A 21,593-nucleotide genomic window follows, 5' to 3' on the forward strand; every position below is an offset into this window, starting at 1 on the left:
AGGATGTTAAGCTTGAAAGGGCTGGTAACTGTGACAGCATGGAATTCAAAGGAGGCGATAGACAGATGGGTAAGGGGAGAAAGAGAGAATGACCACTTGGGAGAGATGAGGATCCCGGTGCCACCACCCCGCTGACCAGAAGCTCTCGGGGTGTGCGAGAACACGTGGGCGGACGAAGAGAGAGCAGTAGGAGTAGCAGTGTTATCTGTGGTGATCCATGTTTCCGTCAGTGCCAAGAAGTCGAGGGACTGGAGGGAGGCATAGGCTGAGATGAACTCTGCCTTGTTGGCCACAGATCGGCAGTTCCAGAGGCTACCGGAGACCTGGAACTCCACGTGGGTCGTGCGCGCTGGGACCACCAGATTAGGGTGGCCGCGGCCACGCGGTGTGGAGCGTTTGTATGGTCTGTGCAGAGAGGAGAGAACAGGGATAGACAGACACATAGTTGACAGGCTACAGAAGAGGCTACGCTAATGCAAAGGAGATTGGAATGACAAGTGGACTACACGTCTCGAATGTTCAGAAAGTTGAGCTTACGTAGCAAGAATCTTATTGACTAAAACATGATCCTGATGAACGTGATCCTGGACAACACCCTGTCGTTCTCAACTAACATCAAGGCGGTGGCCCGTTCCTGTAGGTTCATGCTCTACAACATCCGCAGAGTACGACCCTGCCTCACACAGGAAGCGGCGCAGGTCCTAATCCAGGCACTTGTCATCTCCCGTCTGGATTACTGCAACTCGCTGTTGGCTGGGCTCCCTGCCTGTGCCATTAAACCCCTACAACTCATCCAGAACGCCGCAGCCCGTCTGGTGTTCAACCTTCCCAAGTTCTCTCACGTCACCCCGCTCCTCCGCTCTCTCCACTGGCTTCCAGTTGAAGCTCGCATCCGCTACAAGACCATGGTGCTTGCCTACGGAGCTGTGAGGGGAGCGGCACCTCAGTACCTCCAGGCTCTGATCAGGCCCTACACCCAAACAAGGGCACTGCGTTCATCCACCTCTGGCCTGCTCGCCTCCCTACCACTGAGGAAGTACAGTTCCCGCGCAGCCCAGTCAAAACTGTTCGCTGCTCTGGCCCCCCAATGGTGGAACAAACTCCCTCACGACGCCAGGACAGAGGAGTCAATCACCACCTTCCGGAGACACCTGAAACCCCACCTCTTTCAGGAATACCTAGGATAGGATAAAGTAATCCTTCTCACCCCCCCTTAAAAGATTTAGATGCACTATTGTAAAGTGGCTGTTCCACTGGATGTCTTAAGGTGAACGCACCAATTTGTAAGTCGCTCTGGATAAGAGCGTCTGCTAAATGACTTAAATGTAAAATGTAAATGTCTAAAATGATTAAAAATGATACAGTACTGCAGAAGTAGGCTAGCTGGCAGTGGCTGCGTTGTTGACTTTGTAGGCTAGCTGGCAGTGGCTGCGTTGTTGATTCGGGGGCTAGCTGGCTAGCTAGCAGTGTTGATTACGTTACGTTACGTTAAAAGAACGACAATAGCTGGCTAGGTAACCTAGAAAATCGCTCTAGACTACACAATTATCTTTGATACAGAGACGGCTATGTAGCTAGCTATGTAGCTAGCTACGATCAAACAAATCAAACCGTTGTACTGTAATGAAATGAAATGAAAATGTGATACTACCTGTGGAGCGAGGCGGAATGCGACCGGGTTGTTAAGTTCTATTCCGTAGACGTTGGCTAGCTGTTGGCTAGCTAGCAGTGTCTCCTACGTTAAGGACGACAAATAGCTGGCTAGCTAACCTCGGTAAATTAAGATAATCACTCTAAAACTACACACTCTAAACTACACAATTATCTTGGATACGAAGACAGCAAAGACAACTATGTAGCTAGCTAACACTACACTAATCAAGTCGTTCAGTTGAGGGTAATAGTTACTACAGTGCTGCTATACGGTAGACGGTGGCCGTTAGCTAGCTGGCTAGCTGCTGGGCAGATAGCAGTGTAGGCTACGTTAGGACGACGAAATACGATAATTACGCAATTATCTTTGATACAAAGACGGCTATGTAGCTAGCTAAGAAGAAATTGCTAAGATTAGACAAATCAAACCGTTGTACTATAATGAAATGTAATGAAATGTAATGAAAAGTTATACTACCTGCAGACCGAAGTGCGTATGCGACTGCTCGCTCCAACCCGGAAGTACTGCGAAATTCAGACTAAAGAAATTCATTTCACTGACCCTAGATCATATTTCCATACAGGTGAGGAATAATTACCAAAAAGTTCACATAAAAAAAGAGATTGGATGACTGGGCAATGAAAAAGTCAACTGAGCACTGAATTGAGGTGGTAATATTGCTGTCTGATGAGTTTTTCCACAAAAGTTTGGATTGTTTTAGACTCTAACATGTGCTTAGCTTCCCAGAAATGTAAGGAGGTTTCATGAGAGTGGGTCAAGACTGGAAAATAAATATCCCGAAGCCCTCCGTGGGTCTGAAAATTCAATCCCTAAGGATGTGCCCGTCTTTCACAAAAAAACAAACATGTAGTTTGTCAAAAAACAGTCAAAAATAGCCCTGTTTTAGACCAGCAAGTGCCAGAGGCACACTATCTTTACATGCACTGGGAACCATACAGCAGTGCCATTATTAATTCAGTGTCTTTGTCCTTGCGTTCGCTGTAGTATTTTTTTCCTCCTCTTCCTACATATCTTATGATTAAGTAATGACCTGTTTATTTTCTCGACACACAAGCATTAACCACTCTACTGTACTATCAGAACACCATTACACACTGCGCCATGAGTTGTAACAGCGCAGGCCTGCCACAGCCCACTCTACACGGGATATAGACCTAGGGAGGGCACACACACAGTCCATATTCAGACAAAAGGACAGTTCTCAGTTCGTGTGTGGTTGCTGTTGTTCCTTGACATTTCCATGACTACGGGGAGCCAGGGATCCCTCCAGCTATGAACAACAGTCCATTACACCAGAGGGCACGTCTTGTATTAATCATGAAAACGAGCCACCATAGGCAGGTAGGTGTGAGAGAGAGAGAGAGAGAGAAGCCTAGCACATCCATTTGCTGCAGCTGAAACCTGACTTTACTCTCAGTGTAACGTGGCTACAGCCTGTACATATTGACTGTCTAAGGCATTTTCAACCTCAAACATTTGTTTCTGGCAGAAATAGGAATTACTGCAGTATTCAGGTTTGAAGTATAGCTACAGTCAGCATGGTGGGGAAGGGATCTAACTTCTCTGGCTATTGTGGGTTACATAATTTAGGCAGGAGCAGGGGGCGGGGCTGCTTGGCTTACTGGAGAGGAGGGGTAGGGTAGACTGGTTTCTCTGCAGCTGTGCAGCGCAGCACAAGGCTACATGTTGCATAACGGGCAAAGTGAGCGGAGGAGGGAGCCATGCAGTTACTCGTATCTACCCCTGTGGCTGTAGATATAGGAATGCTGCCTACACTACTCCCCCCTCTAGCCTAACTCTAACACACCTCCCCCAACATTACTGTGGAGTAAAAATTGATAGAAAACCACCCCATATCCAGATGCTCTGGATTGTGGCATTTTTCAATGAGTAGCAAAATGCGAAGTAGAAAACAAACTTGACACTTTCATATTTCAGAACAAGTTCACAATGAAAAGGGTAACAAACTAATTGTGCAAAACTGATACTCACATATCCCAATGCCTAACACCACCAGCTTGAGAGTGGAATTTGCACAGGCCTTTATCCACAATAGCAGGAAGTGCTAGCTTTGAGAAAGCACATTAAACTGCAATACATCAACCTTATTTGGAATAAAATACAGAGAAAGTGACAACTGAGAAATGAATCCTGTGGCAAAGAAAATAGTTATTAAGAAGAGTTGATGCTCAGATTAGGGAGAGTGTGGACATCCAATGAGAAAAATGACCATGTACAGTACACTCATAGAAAAAAAGGGTTCCAAAAGGGTTATTCACCTGTCCCCATAGGAGCACCCTTTTGGGTTCCAGGTAGAACCCTTTGGGGTTCCAGGTAGAACCCTCTGTGTTCGACATGGAACCCAAAAATGATTATTCAAAGGGTTCTCCTATGGAGACAGGCGAGGAACCCTTTTAGGTTATAGAAAGCACCTTTTTTTTCTGAGAGTGTAGTACTGACGAAAGCCCTGGCCTCTGCTTAGATAAAGGCTTTCTTGTGCAACAGGCACGCAGCTACAGCAGGACTTACCCCAAGCCTCTATTAGTGTTTGAGGTCAGACACATTAAATTAAACACACAAGTCCATTGTCTGTTCTTTTGTATCCAGGATGATTCATTAACCGCATATATTGACCAGGCATTAAATACCTGCTTATGCTATAGAATCTCTAAGCAAAATTATAGCAATCCACTATTACCATGTCATAAACTGCTTAGCAATCCCCATCATCAACAACAGCGTGGTCCACTATCCTCTGAATGTTATCAATCAGATTTCAACTCCAAAAGAGCCCCACCATAACAGTAGGCCTACAGGCCATTAATAACAGTATGCCTACAATACATACATGCTCTGTTAACTGCATCTCTGCATTACCCGACTCAGGCTGATGTTGTAGGCCCAGTGACTGAGGCCCTGATTGATAGAGCCCTGTGTATTTATATAACGTGAGTTAGCATTGGTCTTCATCGCACGACGCTGTCATCTGGGAGACCTGAGAGAGATTGCATAAGAGGGGATGACTTGATGGAGACCTTATAAGGTTCCCGTAGCTGTGGGATTTGCAGATACACTCTCTGATTTCCTCTGCCTCTCCAGCGACGGAATGAATTGGAAGTCACATCGATTGACTGACTCAATTAGTGTGCAGGGAGTGAACGTCAAACAGCTGGCATCAATGAGTTATAATATATTAGATTCTCTACTACCTGTTCATCCATCCACATACATGATGAGTTTTTAATCAATATAATCAATGTAATGACACAGCTGGTGCTCCTAATAGCAAGTCACACTGGCTGGCATGACACAAACTATTGGCTTTCCATAAGCAAGTTGGTGTGTGTGTTATGCTTCTGTTTTATGGTGTTATATGTTGGTATACAGTGTCATTCAGTGTTATAATGTAATATAGCCTAGCCCTTTTCATAGAAAGACCATAATCTGTTGGGTTTAAGCCAATCAGAAGAGCAAAAAAAATCATCTCAATCTACAAAAAAAAAAAGCTTCTAATAAGGAACTGCAGCGATAAGTGTTGCAAGGAGGAGAGGTTTAAACAGCCAAATAAGAGAAACACTTTCAGAAAACACTTCCAGAAAACACTCAGCAGTGGTGCATGGGTAAAATCACTGAGGAAGCCAAGCCAGGGGGGATAAAAGGCATTTACAACCTGTTGTGATAATTGTCCTGTTTCATCTATAACCTGTTAGTTTTTATCCCTTGCCTCCGTGATATATAGGCCCGAGGCCGAAACAATAAGAAGACACAGTGGCAGAATAAATTCAACCACACCTGAGTTTCATCATAAAACCAGAGAGCAACACCTGCCCACAAACAAACAGTTACATGACTTAATACAGCATGGTCAAGCAAGTTAATGTTTGACATTTTCGGACTACTAAACAACTACTGATTTAGAACCAGAGATTTACCGCAAGTCACACAAAAAAACAGGAACTGCCCCACTACTCCAGCATAATTTCAACTTCAAAATTTCATCATCTAATCTCCTCCGTTTAGTCTAATATAGTGACAACTAAAAGATACCAAAAACAACTTAGTCCAATCAACGTAAGCAAAATATGATATGGCTGTCCATGGTACTTATTTGTGTGCGTGCAAGGGAAAAAAAAACATGGACTTACCCAGAAACTCCAATGCTATCCTCCTCTCTTTCATGACTCTGTCATAACCTGAAAGTGTTTGTTGTCCTAGGCCACCTGGCTAAAAGACTTGCTCGCAAGCCTAACTTCTTTTCATGGGCAACGATGTGCCAGTCCAGCTAGTTATTAGCCTACTACATCTAGCTACGTATTAAACTTCCATCCTCTCAGACCAGGGGCACAATGTATGAATTTATGGTTAAATCAGAATCGCCATTATAATCATTGGCCAGGACAGATAATATATATTTTTTTTTTTAAAATTTTTTTAAAAAAAATATGTCCAAATTCCTATCTCCATCCATGGCTAATTTAGGAAAGGGACAATTTTAGCAAGCTAGCTAGCCACCGGAGGACAATTCTGTAAATAACGTTTAGCTTGTGATTGGTGTGAAGCCAAATCCAAACTGGCTTCGCATGTATGATTTTAGCATTTATTTTTATCAAGGGCTGGCTTCCCTTGCATTCCATGCTACGGGTGGCAACAATGTCATACTATTTTTGACCAGACTGCATCAGATAGATGGCCTACATATACTGAGACAGAGGTGTGCTGTTTCACTTGCTCGCAAGCTTTCACCGGTGAGATACATTCAGCCTCTGGCAAATTGAAGGAAAATTATGAAAGACAGAAAAAAAAATAATAATCATAGTCACATTGTTGGGAAAGCTTGGCTTCCCTTGGAATCCATTAATACATGCCACTGAAAACACTGTGGGAAAACCGTGGGGGAGAAAATCTCACATGGGTGCTAGAGTACAGGTTGGGTGGTGGCGGTTGGTGAGGGTAGGTGGGTAGAATTGAAAACATTAACCAGCCGAGATACTTTATTCCACAGCCAACGGCGTTAAAACTCTAATAATAAAGTGTACAAGGATTTAACAGCACCTGTGCCAGAACATAACAGGATTCAGTTCGTTGGCGAGAGGGTTTCTTTTAGGATAGTTGTTGCAGTGGACACCACTCATTGCTGCTCTTAGATATGCAAGCAAACAAGTGACTTATTTGCATGCATCCTATTGGTTAAAAGCAGCCTGTATCACAGTTCAGATCAATGACCAATAAGAAAAGGACAGATCAGTGAAGACTGATCTCCCTCAATGTGAGCAAGACAAAGGAGCTGATCGTGAACTACAGGAAAAGGCTGGCCGAACAGGCCCCCATTAACATCGACGGGGCTGTAGTGGAGCGGGTCGAGAGTTTCAAGTTCCTTGATGTCCACATCACAAACTAATTATCATGGTCCAAACATACCAAAATAGTCGTGAAGAGGGCATGAGAAAACATTTTCCCCCTCAGGAGACTGAAAAGATTTAGCATGGGTCCTCAGATCCTCAAAAGGTTCTACTGCTGTACCATCGAGAGCATCCTGACCGGTTGCATCACCGCCTGGTATGGCAACTGCTCAGCATCTGACTGTAAAGCGCTACAGAGGGTTGAGTCAAACGGCCCAGTACATCCCTGGGGCCGAGGTCCCTGCCATCCAGGACCTATATAATAGGCGGTGTCAGAGGAAAGCCCATAAAATTGTCAGAGACTCCAGTCACCCTGGTTATAGACTGCCGTACCGCTTGCCGTGTACGGCGAGGACCAAAAGGCTCTAGGACCAAAAGGCTCCTCAACAGCTTCTACCCCCTTTTGTGCATTGCTGCTACTCACTGTTTATTATCTATGCATAGTCACTTCACCCCCACCTACATGTACAAATTACCTCAACTAACCTGTACCCACGCACACTGACTCGGAAGCCTCATTATTCTTATTGTGTTACTTTTTATTATTACTTTTTATTTCAGTCTATATAAATATTTTCTTAACACTTCTTGATCTGCACTGTTGGTGAAGGGCTTGTAAATAAGCATTTCATGATAAAGTCTACATTTGTTGTATTCGGTGCATGTGGCAAATAAAGTTTGATTTGATTTGATCAGTGGTTGAGGTGTCAGTGAGCAGGTGTAGCAACACTATAAATGGACACTGATACTACGCTCTACTCACCAGATCCCTGTGAAGCACCCAGTTGGCATGAAGGTAATGGATCCCGTCCAGAATCTGATATAGGAGAGACTTGACCATCCCTCTCGGCAGCTGCATGGGCTTCTTATTGGCCTTGGAGGCTCGGTGGAACTTGATGATGTGCTGAAAGGAGATCAGAGGGAGTGGTGTAGAGAAATGTATCAAGCAAGAGATTGAAAACACCTAGGTTTCACAATATACACTACCATTTAAAAGTTTGGGGTCACTTAGAAATGTCCTTGATTTTGAAAGAAAAGCACATTTTCTGTCCTTTAAAATAACATCAAATTGATCAGAAATATAGTGTACACATTGTTAATGTTGTAAATTACTATTGTAGCTGGAAACGGCTGGTTTTTAATGGAATATCTACATAGGCATACAGAGGCCCATTTTCAGTAACTATCACTCATGTGTTCCAATGGCACATTGTGTTAGCTAATCCAAGTTTACCATTTTAAAAGGCTACATGTTCACGAGAAAACCCTTTTGCAATTATGTTAGCACAGCTGAAAACTGTTGTCCTGATTTTTTAAAATTTTAATTTACCTTTATTTAACTAGGCAAGTCAGTTAAGAACAAATTCTTATGTTCAATGACTGCCTGTTCAGGGGCAGAATGACAGATTTGTACCTTGTCAGCTCGGGGATTTGAACTTGCAACCTTTCGGCTGCTAGTCCAACGCTCTAACCACTAGGCTACCCTGCCGCCCCATAGAAAGAGGAGTGGGAGGCCCCGGTGCACATCTGAGCAAGAGGACAAGTACATTAGTGTCTAGTTTGAGAAACAGACGCCTCACAAGTCCTCAACTGGCAGATTCATTAAAAAGTACCCACAAAACACCAGTCTCAACGTCAGTGAAGAGGCGACTCTGGGATGCTGGCCTTCTAGGCAGAGTTGCAAAGAAAAAGCCATATCTCAGACTGGCCAATAAAAAGAAAAGACTAAGATGGGCAAAAGAACACAGACACTGGACAGAGGAACTTTGCCTAGGCCAGCATTACGGAGTCGCCTCTCCACTGTTGACGTTGAGACTGGTGTTTTGAGGGAACTATTTAATGAATCTGCCAGTTGAGGACCTGTGAGGCGTCTGTTTCTCAAACTAGACACTAATGTACTTGTCCTCTTGCTCAGTTGTGCACCGGGGCCTCCCACTCCTCTTTCTATTCTGGTTAGTGCCAGTTTGCGCTGTTCTGTGAAGGGAGTAGTACACAGCGTTGTACGAGATCTTCAGTTTCTTGGCAATTTCTCGCATGGAATAGCCTTCATTTCTCAGAACGAGAACAGACTGACGAGTTTCAGAATAAAGGCCTTTGTTTCTGGCCATTTTGAGCCGGTAATCGAATCCACAAATGCTGATGCTCCAGATACTCAACTAGTCTAAAGAAGGCCAGTTTTATTGTTTCTTTAACCAGGACAACAGTGTTCAGCTGTGCTAACATAATTGCAAAATAGTTTTCTAATGATCTATTAGCCTTTTAAAATGATAAACTTGGATTAGGTAACACAACGTGCTATTGGAACACAGGAGTGATGGTTGCTGATAATGGGCCTCGGTATGCCTTATTTAGATATTCCATAAAAAAATCAGCCGTTTCCAGCTACAATAATCATTTACAACATTAACAATGTCTACACTGTATTTCTGGTCAATTTGGTGTTATTTTAAAACGAAAAAGAAAAAAATGGCCTTTCTTTCAAAAACAAGAACATTTCTAAGTGACTCCAAATGTCACACCCTGACCATAGTTTGCTTTGTATGTTTCTATGTTTTGGTTGGTCAGGGTGTGCGCTGAGTGGGCATTCTGTTACATGTCTAGTTTGTTTAGTTCTATGTTTGGCCTGATATGGTTCTCAATCAGAGGCAGGTGTTCGTCATTGTCTCTGATTGGGAACCATATTTAGGTAGCCTGTTTGGTGTTGGGTTTTGTGGGTGATTGTCCTTGTTACTGTCTCTGTGTTACTTTGCACCAGTATTAGGCTGTTTCGGTTTTCGTGTTACGTTTATTGTTTTTGTATTTGATTCGTGTTTACTTTGTTTCATTAAACATGGATCGCAATAGCCACACCGCATTTTGGTCTGACTCTCCTTCACATACAGAAAACCGTTACACCAAACTTTTGAACGGTAGTGTACATAGATACATACATACATACATACATACATACATACATACATACATACATAAATGGTACAGACAGGAAAACATCAAGAACAAAGATGAAACAACCAACAGAACAGGTTGATGACACATCCAAACAAAAACAGGTTGTCTAACTGGCGGTCATGATGAATCACTTACCCAGAGATCATGCTCGGCATAGTCAAAAAGGAGCCAGACCTTTCTGTCACTGTGGGACAGGAACACTTTCTGCAGGGCGATCACGTTGGGGTGTTTCAGCTCTCGTAGCAGCTGGAACACACAGCAAGAGGTGACATGAATCTCCAATAGCAAAGAACACCTCTTTCAATGCACATTTATTAACCCACTGTGCACACACTGGTTAATTCAAAGTTGTTTCCACATCATTTCAATGAAATGAAATTGAACCAATGTGGAATAGATGTTGAATGGTGGTCTATGACCAGTGGGAACACATTGCGAATTATTGCACTGACGAGTCATTCATGTCATTCAGGGTTAAAACATGAACTTTGAAAAATGACAGTAAATCAGGTACATCAAGTATAACAGGAAACATTAAGTTTCCTGAGTTAGAATAGATTAGACTCTCTACTACCCGTTCATCCATCCACATACACGAGTTTGTTTTGTTACCAGGAACATATCTTTGCAACAGTCCACTACTCACAATTATCCTGTGTTCACAATATAATGACACAGCTGGTGTCCCTAATAGCAAGTCACACTGGCTGGCATGACACAAACTATTGGCTTTCCATAAGCAAGTTGGCGTGCGTTATGCTTCTGTTTTATGATGTTATATGGTGGTATACAGTGTTAAAACGATGTAATACTTACATTTTTTAATTTTTAAAAATTTAACCTTTATTTTTACTAGACAAGTCAGTTAAGAACAAATTCTTATTTACAATGACGGCCCAACAGTGGGTTAACTGCCTTGTTCAGGGCAGAACGACAGATTTTTACCTTGTCAGCTCGGGGATTCGATCTAGCAACCTTTCGGTTACTGGCACAATGCTCTCAACACTAGGCTACCTGTCGCCCCAAATATAAAGCCTAGCCCTTTTCATAGAATGTCCCCATAATCTGTTGGGTTTAAGCCAATCAGAAGACGAAGAAGAAGAAAAAAATCACAATAATAAGACAGTGGCAGAATAAATTCAACCACACCTTAGTTTCATCATAAAACCAGAGAGCAACACCTCCCCACAAACAAACAGTTACATGACTTAATACAGCATGGTCAAGCAAGTTAATGTTTGACATTTTTGGACTACTAAACAACTATTGATTTACAACCTGAGAGTTACCGCAAGTCACAAAAAAAACAGGAACTGCCCCACTACTCCAGCACCATTTCAACATCATCAAATGTGTATTTATTAGGGATCCCCATTAGTTGCTGCCAAGGCAGAGAAATATGTTGGTGCCGAATGAGCTAAAGACAAAACAGTAAATCATTTAACATCCCTACACCACCACACATCCACAACACAAAATGTTCAATACCACCATACAACAATATCACAATGTGTGCGTATGCATGTGTCTGTACCTTTGTGTGTGTCTCTTCCACAGTCCCCATTGTTCCATGAGGTGTATTTTTATCTGATTCTACTGCTTGCATCAGTTACCTGATGTGAAATAGAGATCAATGTAGTCATGGTTATGTGTAGTAATGTGCACCTCCCATAGTCTGTTCTGGACTTGGGGACTGTGAAGAGACCTCTGGTGGCATGTCTTGTGTGCTATGCATGGGTGTCCGAGCTGTGTGCTAGCATTTTAAAACAGACAGCTCTGTACATACACCTCTTCCAAAAACAATGAATGATGAAGTCACTTCCACTTTGAGCCATGAGAGATTGACATGCATGTCATTAATGTTAGCTCTCTGTGTACTTAAAGGTAACTGCAATTTTCCCAAGTCCCTCTTTGTGGCACCTGAACACACTACTGAACAGCAGTCCAGGTGCGACAAAACTAAGGCCTGTAGGACCTGCCTTGTTGATAGTGTTGTTTATAAGGCAGAACAGTGCCTTACCATGGACATACTTCTCCCCATCCTAGATTAACTGAATCAAGCAATTATTAACTCATTAACCTGGGGCACCATGGGAAAACTAGTTTTTATTGAGTTTCTATTTCCCAAATTAACTCAAAGAATATCAGAATATCCATTTTACAACAGCCGCTAATTAACAAGTTGCCTCTACCAATCTCGTTCTGAACGTCGTATAGCCCGTGAATCTGCACGGACCCGGGTCTCACCAATGAATTCGTTCCACACCAATCTTAGTTGAATATTTATTTACTAAAAAGCTCAAATGATGATAAAAGATACACATAAACAAAACACATTATAGGCTATTGATTAGAACTAAGTATAACGGGCCAACACACTATGGCGCGTGTTACCCACGATGGAGATTTCAATAGAGAGAGAAAACAAAGTACACAAGAGAAATATATTCATTTGGGTGAATTTGTCAGCTATGCTATTCTAACCCTTGCCCCAAACTGCCGCTCTTATGGGTCAGAATATAATGATGTAATTACGTGGGGATGATCTCTGAGGATTCTCTGCGTAGGCCTTCAGCTGTTCGATGACGCGCTACTCCGGCGCAGCTCTCTGAGAGTCCTCTTGATGTCAGTGTCCTTTTGGGCTTAGGAGTCTGTTCCCTCACCCTTTGCTCTGGAAGGGGTCTTCTGAGGACAGACAGCTCTGTAGCTCACAGCATAGGAATGAAACCCTTTAGATACCACAATTCGATGGGAGATGGAGGCTAGGTGGTTCGACTTGAATTCACCCGCTTAGACACAGCTACTCATCCGTAGCTTGGGTAGAACATTTTTATTTATTTTTTTAGACCTTGCTGCAGCTGGGGTCACGTAGTCCTCCTGTAAATTCTATACTCACAGGTTTTATACCCTTGGGTCAGAAGTGGGCGTAACCGCCTTTAGGGCAATTTTCTGGGCGTACCAAGTTAATGAGGCAAGGCCTAGATTTGATTCAAATCCAAATTTAGACAACTAACTTAACATTTCATCTTCCCCAAAACATTCTCTTTGATTTGGATATTTTCCATATAACGTACAATGTATAAACATCAAACATATACTAGGAAAACTCTTCACGTTACAATGTTTTCGTAATAACGTAATCTATTAACCTTTAATTACTAAAACAAAAATGACATACATTTTCATATTCCATCTATCGTCATGACCACCATTGTGGCTGACGGAAGCCATTGTTCCAAAGTCCCTTTATTTCATGTTTAATGTGCTGAGGCTGGTTCTCCATAGTAACAGGACAAAGGAATTTGTCTGTAGCCTGAGATTTACCAGGGGCGTGAGGGTTTATAAACCCCCCCCACATCTTCAGACCCCTATATCTCTCCTCCTCTGTTGGGGTTGAGAGATAATCTGTAGGGTTGTGGTCTCTTGTAACCTGACCTGGTCAGGACAGTCATGACAACAGCTACCCTGGGGAATTCCTGATTCTACCTGGATTATGTTTGAGAGGCTTCCATGAAAGATCACCCTCCGTGTTCTGTTAGACAAGTAACTCTTTATCCAAATTATAGCAGTGAGTGTAAAGCCCTTATACATACGTTTTTCCAGCAGCAGACTATGATCGATAATGTCAAAAGCTGCACTGAAGTCTAACAAAACAGCCCCCCCAATCATTTTATCATTAATTTCCCTCAGCCAATCATCAGTCATTTGTGTAAGTGCTGTGCTTGTTGAGTGTCCTTCCCTATAAGTGTGCTAAAAGTTGGTTGTTTACTGTGAAATAGCATTGTATCTGGTCAAACACAATATTTTCCAGAAGTTTACTAAGGGTTGGTAACAGGCTGATTGGTCGGCCATTTGAGCCAGTAAAGGGGGCTTTACTATTCTTTGGTAGCGGAATGACTTTCGCTTTCCTCCAGGCCTGGGGGCACACGCTTTGTAGTTGGCTTAAATTGAAGATGTGGCAAATAGGAGTGGCAATATCACCCGCTATTATCCTCAGTAATTGTCCATCCAGATTGTCAGACCCTGGTGGCTTGGCATTGTTGATAGACAACAATAACTTTTTCACCTCTTCCACAATGACTTTATGGGATTCAAAAGTATAATTTTTGTCTTTCATAATTTGGTCAGATATACTTGCATGTGTAGTGTCAGTGTTTGTTGCTGGCATGTTTGTTTATCTTGCCAATGAAAATGTCATTAAAGTAGTTAGCAATATCAGTTGGTTTTGTGATGAATGAGCCATCTATGTTTAGTCACATGTTCCCTCATCTGATTAAAGTGGTGTGGAAATCCCTCATGAATTTCACTCAATTTCAGTCTTCCTTTTTGTTTAATTTCCCTTTCTCAGTTGAATGAAGTCAAGCCCATGGTTTGTCTCTTTATCGGTTAGGTGTTCCGGTGAGCTAGGACATGAGAGATTTATAACAGGCATAAAAAGTAGCCTCCAGCATGTAGGACACCTGTTATACTTGATGCACCTGATTAGTGTAATTTATCAAGGTTCATGTCTTAACCTTGAATGACATGAATGACTCTTGTCAGTGCAATAATTCACAATGTGTTCCCACTGGGCAGAGTTGTCAATTCAACGTCCATTTCACATTGGTTCAATGTAATTTCATTGAAATTATGTGGAAACAACATTGAATTAACCAGTGTTCACACTGTTTTGTAAATAACCGCTGGTGCACTATATCTAAGGAAGTCTCGAGCTATTTCTCGCCTGAGGTTGTGTATATCATGATAAGCTGTAGATCACACTGCCTACCGAGAGAGTTCTCATCTGTTATCTTCGTAGCTGTTTACATACCACCTCAGTCAGTCAGAGGTACCAAGATACCATTGAATTAGCTGTATTCCGCCATAAGCAAACAAGAAAACGCTCACCCAGAGGCGACGCTCCTAGTAGCCGGAGACTTTAATGCAGGGAAACTTAAATCAGTTTTACCAAATTTCTAATCAGCATGTTAAATGTGCAACCAGAGGGAAATTAACTCTGGACCACCTATACTCCACACACAGAGATGCATACAAAGCTCTCCCTCGCCCTACATTTGGCAAATCTGACCATAATTCCATCCTCCTGATTCCTGCTTACAAGCAACAATTAAAGCAGGAAGCACCAGTGAAGCAGCAGATGCTAAGCTACAGGACTGTTTTGCTAGCACAGACTGGAATATGTTATGGGATTCCTCCAATGGCATTTTCGGAGTACACCACACCTGTCATTGGCTTCATCAATAAGTGCATTGAGGACGTCGTCCCCACAGTGACTGTACGTACATACTAGAGGTCGACCGATTAATCGGAATGGCCGATTAATTAGGGCCGATTTAAAGTTTTCATAACAATCGTTAATCGGCATTTTTGGACACAGATTATGGCCGATTACATTGCACACCACGAGGAGACTGCGTGGCAGGCTGACTACCTGTTACGTGAGTGCAGCAAGGAGCCAAGGTAAGGTGCTAGCTAGCACTAAACTTATCTTATAGAAAACACTCAATCTTAACATAATCACTAGTTAACTACACATGGTTGATGATATTACTATATTATCTAGCTTGTCCTGCGTTGCATATAATCGATGCGGTGCCTGTTAATTTATCATTGAATCACAGCCTACTAAGACAAATGGGTGATTTAACAAGTGCATTTGAGAAAAAAAGCACTGTCGTTGCACCAATGTGTACCTAACCATAAACATCAACGCCTTTCTTAAAATCAATACACAAGTAAATATTTTTAAACCTGGATATTTAGTTAATATTGCCTGCTACCATGAATTTCTTTTAACTAGGGAAATTGTGTCACATCCCTTGTGTTCTGTGCAACAGAGTCAGGGTATATGCAGCAGTTTGAGCCGCCTGGCTCGTTGCGAACTGTGTGAAGACCATTTCTTCCTAACAAAGACAACCAACTTCGCCAAACAGGGGATGATTTAACAAAAGCGCATTTGCGAAAAAAGCACAAATGTACCTAACCATAAACATCAATGCCTTTCTTAAAATCAATACACAGAACTATATTTTTTTAAAACCTGCATATTTAGTTAAAATAAATTCATGTTAGCAAGCAATATTAACTAGGCAAATTGTGTCACTTCTCTTGTGTTCATTGCACGCAGAGTCTGGGTATATGCCTGGTTTGTTGCGAACTAATTTGCCAGCATTGTACATAATTATGACATAACATTGAAGGTTGTGCAATGTAACAGCAATATTTAGACTTAGGGATGCCACCCGTTAGATAACATACAGAACGATTCCGTATTTCACTGAAATAATAAAAGTTATATTTTCGAAATGATGGTTTCCGGATTTGACCATATTAATGACCTAAGGCTCGTATTTCTGTGTGTTTATTATAATTAAGTCTATGATTTGATAAAGCAGTCTGACTGAGCGGTGGTAGGCAGCAGTAGGCACGTAACCATTCATTCAAACAGCACTTTCCTGCATTTGCCAGCAGCTCTTCGCAATGCTTCAAGTATTGCACTGTTTATGACTTCAACTCCTGAGATTAGGCTGGCAATACTAAATGACCTATTAGAACACCCAACAGTCAAAGGTATATGAAATACAAATGGTATAGAGAGAAATAGTCCTATAATAACTACAACCTAAAACTTCTTACCTGAGAATATTGAAGACTGAAGATGTTAAAAGGAACCACCAGCTTTCATATGTTCTCATGCTCTGAGCAAGGAACTTAAACGTTAGCTTTTTTTACATGGCACATATTGCACTTTATTTGAGACTAAATTGATTTTATTTATGTATTATATTAAGTTAAAATAAAAAAAAAAGTGTTCATTGTTCATTCAGTATTGTTGTAATTGTCATTATTACACACACACACACACACACACACACACACACACACACACGAACCATCAAACAGGCAAAGCGTCAATACAGGACTAAGATCGAGTCGTACAACACCGGCTCGGAAGCCCGTCGGATGTGGCAGTGCTTGCAACCATTACAGACTACAAAGGGAAGCACCTCTATGCTCGCTTCGAGGCAAATCTCACTGAAACATGCATGAGAGCACCAGCTGTACCGGAAGACTGTGTGATCACACTCTCCGCAGCCAATGTGAGTAAGACCTTTAGACATGTCAACATTCACAAGGCCACAGGGCAAGACGGATAACCAGGACGTGTACTGCGAGCATGCGCTGACCAACTAGCAAGTGTCTTCACTGACTTTTTCAACCTCTTTTTGACCGAGTCGAACACCAACATGTTTTAAGCAGACCACCATAGTACCTGTGACCAAGAACACTAAGGTAACCTGCCTAAATGACTGCACGTGTAGCACTCACGTCTGTAGCCATGAGGTGCTTTGAAAGGCTGGTCATGGCTCACATCAACACCATCATCCCAGAAACCCTAGACCCACTCCAATTTGCATACCGCCCCAATAGACCCACAGATGATGCATTCTCTATTGCACTCCACACTTCCCTTTCCCACATGGACAGAAGGAACACCTATGTGAGAATGCTATTCATTGACTACAGCTCAGCATTCAACACCATAGTGCACTCAAAGCTCATCAATAAGCTAAGGGCCCTGGGACTAAACACCTCCCTCTACAACGCAACGGGATCCTGGACTTCCTGACAGTCCGCCCCCAGGTGGTAAGGGTAGGTAACAACACATCCGCCACACTGATCCTCAACACAGGGGTCCCTCAGGGGTGCGTGCTCAGCCCCCTCCTGTACTCCCTGTTCACTCCTGACTGCACGGCCAGGCACGAAATAACACCATCACTCAATTTGCCGATGATACAACAGTGGTAGGCCTGATCACCGACAACAATGAGACAGCCTATAGGGAGGAGTTCAGAGAGCTGGCAGTGTGGTGCCAGGACAACAACCTCTCCCGCAACGTGATTAAAACAAAGCAGATTATTGTGGACTACAGGACAAAGAGAACGGAGCATGACCCCATTCTCATTGACGGGGCTGCAGTGGAGCAGGTTGAGAGCTTCAAGTACCTTGGTGTCCACATCACCAACAAACTAACATGGTCCAAGCATACCAAGACAGTCGTGAAGCGGGCACGACAAAACCTATTCCCCCTCAGGAGACTGAAAGGATTTGGCATGGGTCCTCAGATCCTCAAAAGTTTCTACTGCTGCACTATCGAGAGCATCACTGCCTGGTATGGCAACTGCTCGGCCTCCGACCGCAAGGTACTACAGAGGGTAGTGCGAACGGCCCAGTACATCACTAGTGCCAAGCTTCCTGCCATCCAGGACTTCTATACCAGGCGGTGTCAGAGGAAGGCCTTAACAACTGTCAAAGACTCCAGTCACCCTAGTCAAATACTGTTTTCCCTGCTACCGGACAACAAGCAGTACTGGAGTGCCAAGTCTAGGTCTAAGAAGCTTCTAAGCAGCTTCTACCCCCAAGCCATAAGACTCCTGAACATCTATTCAAATGGTTACCCAGACTATTTGCATTGGTTAGGGGCTCGTAAGTAAGCAATTCCCTGTAAGGTCTACACCTGTTGTATTCGGCGCATGTGACTAATACATTTTGATTTGATTTGTTTTTTGGTATCTTTTAGTTGTCACTGCACTAATTCAACGTTGTTTCCACATCATTTCAATGAAATGTCATGAACTTTAAAAAATGACACTAATTAGGTGCATCAAGTATAACAGGTTTCCTGCATGCTGTAGCCTACTGTTTATGCCTGATAGAAAATATAATGCCCTGGCTTACCGGAACACCTAACCTATAAAAGGTCAAAAACCATGGGCTTGACTTCATTCAACTGACAAATGCCGTGCTTCTACACCTGCATTGTTTCTTTACAGCACTTTGATATATCAGCTGATGTAAGAATGGCTATATAAATAAATTTGATTTGAAATGGTAATTAAACAAAAAGGAAGACTGAAATCGATTGAAATTCATGAGGGATTTCCACACCACTTTAATCAGATGAGGGAATATGTGTTGTCGTTGTGAACTCTCCATCCCACTTCAACCATCAGGTTATGCAGCCAGCCCAGCCCAGAGCTGTGTTTCCATGGATTTATTCCATAAAAGGGATGGCCCTGCGTGTGTTAACTGCTCTAGTCTGTCCACTGAACACTGTGTGCCATACTAATGGGTCCAAAGCCGATGTTCCAGCGCCACTGTCGCAGGTAACTCAGCCCCAGCACAGTTGTGTCAGACACACAGCACCCCAGGTCTGTCTTCACTTTACAGTACTAACATAAAGACAGTGCACTCCTGCACACTAATGACAATGTATTACTGCACTAAGATAATGACATTACACTCCTACAATCTCAGCTGTTTGTTTCTCTTCATATTCATCCCTCCCAGCTTCTTTTGTCAGCGGAGGCACTTTCGGACAAACAACCGAATCCATAATCAATCGAGCCCTTTAGATAGACTACGATGTCGATGGGGGAGGGTGTGTGTGTGTGTGTGTGTGTGGAGAGAAAGAGCTGAAACGGTCCGTAATCCAGCTATCCAGGGAATGAATTATTCACCCATAGGGCTAATGTGATTACTCACCGGGCCTGAAATCTCATGGAATAATACACATAAACTTGCTCTACCGGTTGTCTGTGTGGTTTGTCCTTCTGCTGCTCGAAGATTAAGATAAAATATCAACAGAGTAGTGTTATTAACCCGACTTTCAGTACACTGGTGTGTATATTGGTTTGTACCTCTGGTTTTTAGTTTCCATACTGATGCAATTCGCACGCGCAAACACTTGCACAGTATGGCTGAGCCTCTGGTTGCACACTTCCAGCTTGTTGCGAGGAAACGTGCTTCGGTCGACTAAATTCGGTTACATTTGGCTATTGTTTACATGTTGTGCATCACATGCAATGAATCAAGAGATTGAAAATATAAGCGACAGACCATACCAGTGCCACAAAAAGTCAGGTAAACAACACTTTCCCGTGGATACCCTCTCTACCTCCTGCTGCTGCTAAAATGACCAAGCGCACGGACAACCGGTAAAGTCACCTCAAACATCATTTTATTCAACATTCTGGCTTGTAGAGACCTATTGAGTCTTTTCCCCAGCAACATCCTTCAGACTGATAGCCATGGAGTAACCATGGTAACAGTCTGATGTTTGGGCAAGGGCACGGAGTGTCCACCCGACACAGACAGAGAGGGTTACAGCCAGGTGGGGGTAGCTCTCTGCATTGACCTTGTGCTATATCATGCACACACCAAAGCACACACAGTCTCCCCCTCGGTTCTACCCGCAAGGCGGGCTAGTACTACAGTAGTGAGCTTAAAAAAGCGACGAGGGGGGTGAACAGTGAACACAGAGCAGGAGGAATAATGCTGTGATTGTATGCAGCATGTTTGATTTGGCTTTTGGATGGGGGAAATGAGGAGGAGGGTTATTGAGGTTTGTGTTTAAATCACAGCCTAATCCCTGGGTTATCACATGGCATTGTGCTAATGAGCCCTGGGTTTAGAGGCAGACTACAGGCCGCTGGCCACGCTGACTGGACTCAAAGAGCCACAAGAACTAGCCGCCCACACAAGACTAATGCTGGTTTGTAGGTCTGGCACAGTTATTGTATAACCGCGTAACCAACGGTTATGGATGAAGACCGTAATGAAAATAAAATAACCCATCTTATGTCAACGAACAGCTGACTCAAGACGGGGCAGACATTCGTGACATTGAATCTGTTTCTGCGGTAACATGGACTCTTAACTACTTGATGAAACATTGTTGCTCCTTGCTGAAACAAGCAGCAGCACACATAGAAATAGAATGAATAGAACGTGCTTGGACCCTCTAACCCTGGAAATTTGACTGGTAAACTCATGGGTACAATCTCAATGGCTGTCTGGTATTGGGATGCAATAGTTTGAACATAAGATTGAGTTTATGTTCATTCAGTTAACTGCTGTGGCTCATGCAATAGAATGTCTTTTTTGTAATGTCAGTTGGGTTGAATCAACAAACCACAGCACATATTGATGGCTATACTACCTGCTTTTACTTCTTGGGGGACCACCATTCTATTCATTCTATTTTTATGGCAGCATTTTGAAGGTTATTACACCACATTAACAAAAAATATGTGAACACCTGCTCTTCAAACATCTCATTCCAAAATCATAGGCATTAATATGGAGTTGGTGCCCCCCTTTTCTGCTATAACAGCCTTCACTCTTCTGGGATGGCTTTCCACTCGATGTTGGAACATTGCTGAGGGGACTCGCTACCATTCAGCTACAAGAGCCGTAGTGAGGTCGGGTACTGATGTTGGGCAATTGGGCCTGGCTCGCAGTCAGCATTCCAATTAATCCCAAAGATGTTTGATAGGGTTGAGGTCAGGGCTTTGTGCAGGCCAGTCAAGTTCCAGTCTTCCACACCGATCTCGACAAACCATTTCTGTATGGACCTCCCTTTGTGCACGGGTGCATTTTCATGCTGAAACAGGAAAGGGCCTTCACCAAACTGTTGCCACAAAGTTGGAAGCACAGAATCGTCTAGAATGTCATTGTATGCTGTAGTGTTCGACAGCTTCACAGATTTCCCTTCACTGGAACTGGGA

At 43.0% G+C, this 21,593-nt stretch overlaps 1 protein-coding gene across 5 annotated transcripts in view; it reads right to left on the reverse strand.

Annotated features, from left to right (window-relative positions):
• LOC115139493 (cyclin-dependent kinase 19) overlaps positions 1-21,593 on the reverse strand; it is a 76,851-nt gene that overhangs the window by 29,051 nt on the left and 26,207 nt on the right. For all 5 annotated transcript variants that reach the window (XR_003865117.2, XR_003865118.2, XM_029676972.2 and 2 more), the window contains 2 exons: positions 10,159-10,269; positions 7,838-7,978 (listed from right to left, as the gene is read on the reverse strand). Coding sequence is in view for 3 of the 5 variants with exons in the window: in XM_029676972.2 (XP_029532832.1) it covers positions 7,838-7,978; positions 10,159-10,269 (252 nt within the window). In the remaining 2 variants the exon portion in view is untranslated. The remainder of the gene's footprint in view (positions 1-7,837; positions 7,979-10,158; positions 10,270-21,593) is intronic.

The sequence above is a fragment of the Oncorhynchus nerka genome, linkage group LG13 (genome assembly GCF_034236695.1).
Source record: "Oncorhynchus nerka isolate Pitt River linkage group LG13, Oner_Uvic_2.0, whole genome shotgun sequence".
Classification (NCBI taxonomy): domain Eukaryota; kingdom Metazoa; phylum Chordata; class Actinopteri; order Salmoniformes; family Salmonidae; genus Oncorhynchus; species Oncorhynchus nerka.